Here is an 8,469-nt window from a genome sequence, read left to right on the forward strand (position 1 = left end):
ACATCCGATTATTGACTTTCCTTTCAGTTTCTTAATTGCTTTTAACAACTTGTGGTAGAAATGGGAAAAGCGTAAAATTCTTCCGTATTTTTGTGACATCTCCGATGCTTTTCTTCTATCAAAAAGATCGAGATTTGACGATAGAGATTCCAGGATACCGAATTCGAATTGCTTTTCATTCGAAACGAAGATTCTTTTCAAAACAAGATGGTAAAGAAATAAGAAAAAAAAAGAAAATAAAAAAGAATAAAAAGATTATCGTGTCAAAGAGCGTGTACACACGTTTCCCATTTTTGAAAGGAAAAATTCATTTACGCGTCGCAAATTTCGATCAAAGATTTATACGTACCATCACGCGAACACTTCGGTTCTTTACTTTGCTTTTCCTTTTTGTTTAACTTTTTCTTTTTCTATTTTTTTTCTATTTTTTTTCTCTTTTTTTTTTGTGTTCTTTTTTATATTCTCATCGTCAATTTTTCAAACAAGACACGCGAAGAATAACATTTTTACCCGTATACTTTAGTTTTTTATCTCCCACTCGTAATAGCAACCTGATAAATATTTTAAAGAGAAAGTTATACGACTGCACATAAATGGATCTTATGTATATCCATCTTCACTCCTTTCTTTCTTTCTTTCTTTCCTTCTTTCTTTCTTTCTTTTCCTCTTTCTCTCTTTTTATCTACGTTTCTCATAGTAAATGCAAAAGGAATGTTTACATCAAGCAGACGTGTTTATTCTTCCTCTTTTACCAACGCAACTATCTTCAAGGCTTCCTAGATTCAGTTTTAGGAAAGTAAAGCAACGCTTTTCAAATTCGTTCCATGCCGTATTTAATCTTTCGTATTCATGAATAATAGGAAGGGCAGATTAGAGAAAGAGAAAGACTGGAAGAAAGGGAGAAAGGGAAAACATTGAAGCTGTTCGTCTTTTGTACCAGCTTTCCTTTATCTTTTAATACATTACAGCGATCTATTAATCTAAGAATTTTCCTATAAAGATAGTCTCTTCATTTACATTACATTAACTATCTATTTACCTATATAACTACTTACTTGCTTACTTTGATAAGGAAACATGCGATTTCAAACAAAATAACTTCAATCAAGAACCTTTTATTATCCAATTATATTCTTATTAATGAGAGAGAGAATATTTAAGATTATAAATGAAACTTTTACAAATATCCTTCGATATTAGCTTTGAAGAAGCATCTCAAATTGAAAAAAATAGGATTTTTATTAAATTACCCGACAGGTTAGTTTTCAATGTATATTCCTACACCTCGAAATCCCTGGGGAACTGTGAAATATTATACAATTTTCAACATTTTCATTTTATTTTCGACTTCTTATTTATTCGTACGAAACTGGCCTTTCGACAGTTGTTATAATACAATCAACAATATATATATATATAAAATAGAATATGAATAGTTGAGTTAATTTTTTGAAAAACATTAACGTTTTTTTTTGTTAACCAGTCAAACCTGTATACACGTATACGTGGTCGTCCACCTCTTGCAGAAATGTTTGAACGAGAGCTCGTATAAATAAGTTAGCTTAGCTTTATTTAACTTAGGAATATCGCTGGATATACAGGTGGGGTGGTCATTTGAACCGGTGTAAAAAAAAAGATAAAACGGGGAATGCTCCGAGAAGAGGTATTACCGTTACCGAACACTCGGAAATCACCAAAGAAAACATTATTCTCCATCTTTCTTTTTCTTTCTCTTTCTCATTTCATCCCGAGTTGTTTAGTAAATCTTGAAATCTTCAAGAAGGAACTAAACTAACCAACAGCTGCCGACAGACCACCAAGAAGACAGCGTTCAATCTATTTCGTGAGATATAACATTTAACGAATCCAAACAGTTTCGAGACCACGTTGTTGAAAATGACACGAGCATAAGAGATAAATGAAGATTATTATAATATATGAATTTTCATCTTAATCGTCTCGCGAACGTTATTTTATTTTCATTAATTTAATATAAATTTGACTTTTTGTAAAGGATCGATTATTATTAAATCGATTTACATCCTTCCCCTTTTACGATCCTCGCAACACGAGATTCTTTTCTTCCACAAACTTCTCCGGGGTTTCTCGATTAATCCAAGTTTTTCGAACAATCTCTCTCGGTATCGTGGAAAGAAAAAAGAAAAAAGAAAAAAAAAAGGGGGAACAACGATGAGAGGAAAAATGAGGAAGTAAAGTGAGTTTATTTATGTTATCGTAGAGAAATTTGTAGTAAACGCATGGTGAAATCATTTATTATTCGTCATTTTGTTTCTTTTTTTCTTTAATGTAAAAATATTTATAATCATTCGTAAAAATGATTTATTATCTTGAAATAGATGATAAAGTAGATAATCGTTGAAAGAAAATTTCTTTCTTTATATAAATCGTTGGATAATTTTTATTAGAATATTTTTTTATTAGATATTGGATAAATATCATTTTCGACTAAAATAAAAATGAAATTGACGAAGTTATGGAAAATAGGAAGATAATGAAAGTGCGTTTGATGTTAAAGTGAAAGATCATTGAAGAAATCAGTTGCTTCCGTGTATGCCGTTATAACCTGGAAGTGACGTACAAAGGATTCAGGAAAATAGAGGAAAATAAAGTTTTGGCTTAAGTCTACTCGAAAAGATGAGAAGTTTCCGTCGTTTCTTTAGTCATCTACTCGTGATCGTATGGTGTTTGGATTTCTTCTTTTTATACGCTAGCAGCTTCCACGAGGATGTACGAGGAAATTCCGCGGAAGTCGAGGTTGCTCCGAGAATGCACTCACGACAAAAGAGGTATCTGATCTTCCCCGAAGGTAGCAATTTACAGGTAAATAACGTTGCTGGAATATCTAACTTCTGCATCTTTCTAACAATTATTCTTTCGGATGCTTTTCGTACCATTCAAATTATATTTTAGAAAATACTCGTCTAATCTAATAAATTGGGTAAATTTTAATCTCAATAATGTATACTTCGCGAATCAGAACTGAAACATTTGTCACGAATATTTATTTTAGAATTTCCAATAGTATAGATACAATGTGAATACAAAAAAGAATAAAATAAAATAAAATAAAATAACGACAAGTAAGCAAATAGATAAGAATAGTTTGAAAAGAGGGACAAATGAGTACTCGTTGTCAAGTTAGATATATATATCAATATCATTCGAGATAGAATTTTCGCGCGTTTAGCGTGCATGAATCGACAGAAATCCAATGTGAAACGTATATCGTTTAATATAGAATAAATGCATACATATGCACAAAGGTAACATTTCACCAAACAAAACAAACACGTATATATATACACACACACACACACACACACAAGACGCATACACAGAAACAAACAAATAAACATAGATAGATGTAGATACATTTATATATAAATCCATTTTAGTTAGTGTACTGCTTGACTATCGGAGCGTATGGCAGAAACGATGATTTGGTGATGGGTCTGACAGCAGCGTTGGCTTGGGAACTTCCGAGTAAAGTCGACTCCAAGATATCGGATTTACTTCACCGTAGAAGCCGAAGTGTCATGTTTCCGAAGGTTGAAGCTTTCTTGCAGTCGTGAGTACCTCGCGGTTTCTAACTAGAAGATTGTTACTTCGAAGTGGAGTTAAAGTAATTTGTCGTTGTCCAAACTCTTGGAAGGAAAATTAAATTCGTTTCCTTCTCTTTCCCTCTCTTTCTCTCTTCTCGTTGAGACTTACGAGCAGGGAGTAAGAAACGTCATAGTACAAAACAAAACAAGAAGAAGAAGAAGAAGAGGAAAGAACGAAATACCAAATACAATAACGTATCTACACACACACACAAACACAAATACACACACATCATACATATGCGTAAGAAATATCATGTATAATACTAAGCACTTGGGAAATGGTGTTGTTTTAGAAAAAAAACACGAAATGGGAGAATAATCTTCGTAACGTTTGCGTTGATGCGTTTCAATTTGCCCATTTCAAGTTAACGAAAAGCTCGTGAAAATCAACGGTGAAATAAAAACGGATTTTGGTCCGTTGCCTTTATTTTGTTTCTTTTCCTCGCGATTGCAACTTACAAAAAAGAAAGAGAGAGAGAGAGAAAGAAAGAAAGAAAGAAATAGGACCGACGGAAGTTATCCTCGAGGCAACGAAAATAACGGGAGACTTATGGCGTTGTATTCCGTAGGAAATGGGCCGCCCTTATCCCACGTAAATCCACGGAGAACTAAAGCAATCTTCCACTGTCGAAGCAACGAGCTTTCTCTTTCTTTCTTTCTTTCTATCTTTCTTTCTTTCTTTCTTTCCTACATATTTCATCCCTCTATCTCTTTTTCTTTCGCACGTTAAGCTACACACATACATGTATACAGATGACGCATCAAATCGATCGAGTTATTTCTATCGCGAATGAAGAAGAATGCGGTTACGATTTTCCACGCGTTTAACACCTTTTGACGTTTGATCCTTCTCGAGGTTCCAAACCTACGAAGATAATAATAATCGTTTCTCGAATAAACACATCTCATGGGAATAACGATGCGAAAAAAGGGACCTCCCTTTTTTTCTTTCCTTTCTTTTCTTTTCTTTCTTCTTTCCTTCCCTCGAATGTATGTTTCGATAACTGAACGGAACACGAAAATAATAATGTTGTTTACGAATCGGTCAATTGATTGACAACAAAATCATTAATTTTTTTTATTACCAACGCAAAAAGATTCTCTCTCTCTCTCTCTTTTTCAATTTATCTCGTTAAGTAGTAAGAAACTTTAGTGATTAATTGTTTTACAAAGAAGAAAGAAGGAGGAAGAGTAGGAATGGGTGGGTTAAGTTTTAGGGAAAGTGTTGGTGATAGTTCGTTTAATCCAAGAGCATGACGTGTTCTCATCGAACTTTACCATGCCAGAGAAGTGGATTTTAAATTAAACTTTATCGATAGCACTGGAATCGACGGAAGATCCTGCGTAATGAAGGCCCTGTGCGAGGCAGGCCAAAGACATCCATCTCAAATTGGCAAGGGAACCTTTATTCAAGAACTCCTGCACGCCATTTTTACGTAAGTCTAAAATCATTCTTTTCGTTTTTTCTTTTTTTTGACAAATATTTCCTAGCATTTCAATAATAAAAAACGATAAGTTTAATAATTATAGAAAATTATTTGATAAATAAAATAAGTTTTTCAATTATTCGAACAAAAATTAAATCGAATTTTATGGTCACCGGATTAAACTTTTAACTTTGAAATTACAAATGTTGCTCGTATCATCTTCTGCCTTTATTTTCATCTCTCACTTTTTCTTTCATCTTCTCTGAAATTGTAAGAAAACGCTGTGACAACGACGCCATCGCGGGAAGTTAACGTTTTTCTCGAGTTTCCTTCCTCTTTTATATTCGCTCGACGTTAACTTCAGTGTATTTCACTTAGCTGTTAGACGTTCGTTTAAAGTGTTTTATGTAAAGTTACGCTGGTTCCTTCCCCTTTCCAGTCCACATTTTCCTCGATATCGGACGATTTAAATAAGCAAACGAGCTCCCTCGACCACCCACCCTTCCTCCTGTTCCTTCCTCTTTCACTTTTTCGTTGCACATGCATAGAAATTGCAAAAGTACTACTACGAAGAACGCGAAACTCTGACAGGGGGATGGAATAGTTCGGTAAACGAGCAAACGAAATTCGTAGGAACAAGATAACGAGAGAGAGAGAGAGAGAGAGAGAGAAAGACTGAGAGAAAAAGGGGAGGGAGTGAGGAAGAAACGAAATGAAATAAACGTTGGGGTAAGATGCAAGAACGGCAGAAAATGATATTGGTGTCGTTTAGCAATGCTTGAAAATATTACCCCAATACGATTAACTTCCTTCCAATTGGAAAGATCGTTCGCCATACATTTCGCGATGCTTCTGAAAATCTAATTAATTATAATATATTTGCCTTATCTGCATCGCATTGATCGTCGAAACAAATTACACGAGTATTATTTCGATTTAAATACACGAATAAAATGAGATTTTGAGTTTGTTTGCGAAAGGGTTGGAAAGTGAAAGGGTTTTAAAAAGAAAACATAATGCAATGAAATGAAATGAAATGAAATGAAATTAAATGAAATGAAATGAAATAAATCATTGGATCGATTGAAAGTGTAATAAAAAAAGGAAAAATGTTATGTTTGCTTTTAGATTGCCAAAAGATGGCGGAAAATTCGAACGTTTTGAGGATCGAGCTTACGAAGCAGCGTATGAAAACGGTGGAAACTGTGAAGAACTTTATCCAACGTGCCGGCACTCCATTTACAATGTGGATCTTTGAGATCGGAATAGGCGAAGCGAGACGAAAGCTTCGCCGAGAAATCGTAAGAAAACCTGTGCGATGCTGCTGTTGCTGCTCACGGTGTAAAAGAAAAGCTCACGGCGTAAGAAAAAGCTCACCGCCATGCTCGTCGACCGTTCCCCTAAGATCCGATAGGGGAAAACTTTTCAAAACTGACGTAGAAACGTGCTTCAACTTTTTCCTTTTTGTTTCTTTTCTTTTTTCTTTGGTTTTTTTGGCTCCACTCCAATCGATCCTTTCGATTCGTCCGGATGGGAGAAGGATAATGCTTCAACTTCCGTCAAAATCGTTCCGATCTTTTTTACCTCTCGGCGAGATCTTAAGAAAGACCCTAAGGAAATTATACATTTTTCTTTTTCTTTTTCTTTTTCTTTTTACTCCACTTTTATTACATTTATTTTTATCACACATCTAATAATTTCGATCGAAGAAACGTATGCACTTAGTGCGCATTTATTTCGGGAGGAAAAAAAAAAGAAAAATAAAAGGATAAAATATTGATGATTGTTTATTATTTATTAATTTCATGAAATTCCTTTCCAATTGTTATTGTAATGCTCGTAAATATAACATAAACGACGTTTAATCTTTTCTGAAATTCTTATTCATCGATTCTCTTTTCTTCCTAATATTTTCTAATAAAATCGCTACGATGATCGTAATACCCTTTTTCCCTTATTCCTTTTTCTTTTCCTTTTTTGGATATAAGTTCTTGGTTTTTTTCCAAGCATCTTCTTGGAAAAAGGCATCGGCATCGTATTTTCTGGAAAAACGTTTTTAGCCGAGTTCATCGGGACCCCAACGTCAAAGGCGAAATGCTTCCAACATTTTGAATTCTTTTTTTTTTTTACAATTTTGAAAAGGTAATAGCCTCCTACTTGAAGAGTTTTATCTTTGATCAAACTTAAGGTTAAAGTTTGACCGAAGTTTATTCGGTTTGCGTTGATCAAAGGAAGATCGTCCTGGCGAATCTTTTAATCTTTCAAAGTGTAATTACCGTTGAAATCTTAAAATTTTGTTCATTCGATATTGCCCTTCTTCAAATTAATTAATTGAAATCGTTAAAAAAAGGACATTATCATACAATAGCGATATCAACTAAATTATACGGTCAAGGATTGAATTCATTGAAACAAAAACAAACGTGACATCAATGGAACTTTGTAATTTGAATCCTTTGACGACCAAGTGGCACCAGGTTGGTGTCATGCGACAACGAAAAATCAAGCTTTAAAGTCAGAATGGATAAAATTCGTTTTACATATACGAGAACGTCGGAAGGGAGGGGGGGGGGCGGTAAATATTTTCTTATTTAAATTTCATTATTCTCTACACGACGATATTGCGTTTTCTTCTCAGCAACGGCAACAGCAGTGGTTGTTCATTTTGCTAGGAGAGAAAGAGATCTCCGATTGAAGAAGGAAGACAAACGAAAGAAGAAGAAGTAGAACAAATTTCGATTGATTTTCAAACGATAGCTCGTTACAAAAAATAAAAAAAGAATATAAAAGTAATTCGAACCGAACGATTACGATGTAAATAATTTTCGAAACTAATCAACGATTTCGAACAAACGAACGAACGAACGAACGAACGAACGAGAACGAACGAGAACGAACGAGAGCGAAAAGTTTTAACAACGCGATGTCTCACCTCGCCTACCCTTTTCCTACCTAGTCCTCCCACCCCATCCTTCCCCCCAACTCTCTCATGAATATTCCAAACCGGTCATTATATTACGTCGACGGGCCGTATAATTCATTTCGGTGCGGCTTCGAATAATTTTCGCGACGTTTTGCATTAATAAAATGGCCACTCGACTATCGTCAATTTATAGCTCATTTCGTTGGAGTGGTCCGAGCGCGCACAACTCGATCCTACTTTTTTTTTTTTTAAACCTACGGTCCCCCTCCCTTAAACCCCTTTACCTAACACAATCCACCCAACCCATACCTTTTTTGGCGTCGTTTCGCGTCGCGTCCTGTCGCGTCATGCGTATGCGCGCCTAAAAGGACCAAATATTTACGCCTGCTGTATAATCCGTTCCCACAAACGTGCGCAACGATTTCGAAAAATAAGTTTTGCATCTTTCTTCTGTTTTTTTTTCTCTCTCTCTCTCTCTCTCTCTTCAATTTTC

General features: G+C 34.8%; 1 protein-coding gene across 1 annotated transcript; it reads left to right on the top strand.

Annotated features, from left to right (window-relative positions):
* The first annotated feature begins 2,484 nt into the window (after positions 1-2,484).
* Positions 2,485-6,830, top strand: LOC122525415. Its single transcript, XM_043648202.1, has 4 exons — positions 2,485-2,841; positions 3,417-3,589; positions 4,946-5,062; positions 6,182-6,830. The coding sequence occupies exons 1-4, from the start codon at positions 2,656-2,658 to the stop codon at positions 6,309-6,311; spliced, it is 606 nt and encodes a 201-aa protein (XP_043504137.1). The 5' UTR covers positions 2,485-2,655; the 3' UTR covers positions 6,312-6,830.
* The last annotated feature ends 1,639 nt before the right edge of the window (positions 6,831-8,469 follow it).

Source organism: Polistes fuscatus, unplaced genomic scaffold, assembly GCF_010416935.1.
Source record: "Polistes fuscatus isolate 324 unplaced genomic scaffold, CU_Pfus_HIC Scaffold9, whole genome shotgun sequence".
NCBI lineage: Eukaryota > Metazoa > Arthropoda > Insecta > Hymenoptera > Vespidae > Polistes > Polistes fuscatus.

Bases quoted from the DNA above. Each gene is read 5' to 3' on its own strand.
- LOC122525415 (XM_043648202.1), top strand. From the start codon at position 2,656: ATGAGAAGTTTCCGTCGTTTCTTTAGTCATCTACTCGTGATCGTATGG. The intron at 3,590-4,945 runs GTGAGTACCTCG...CTTTATCGATAG, and splicing joins GTTGAAGCTTTCTTGCAGTC to CACTGGAATCGACGGAAGAT. The intron at 5,063-6,181 runs GTAAGTCTAAAA...GTTTGCTTTTAG, and splicing joins CTCCTGCACGCCATTTTTAC to ATTGCCAAAAGATGGCGGAA.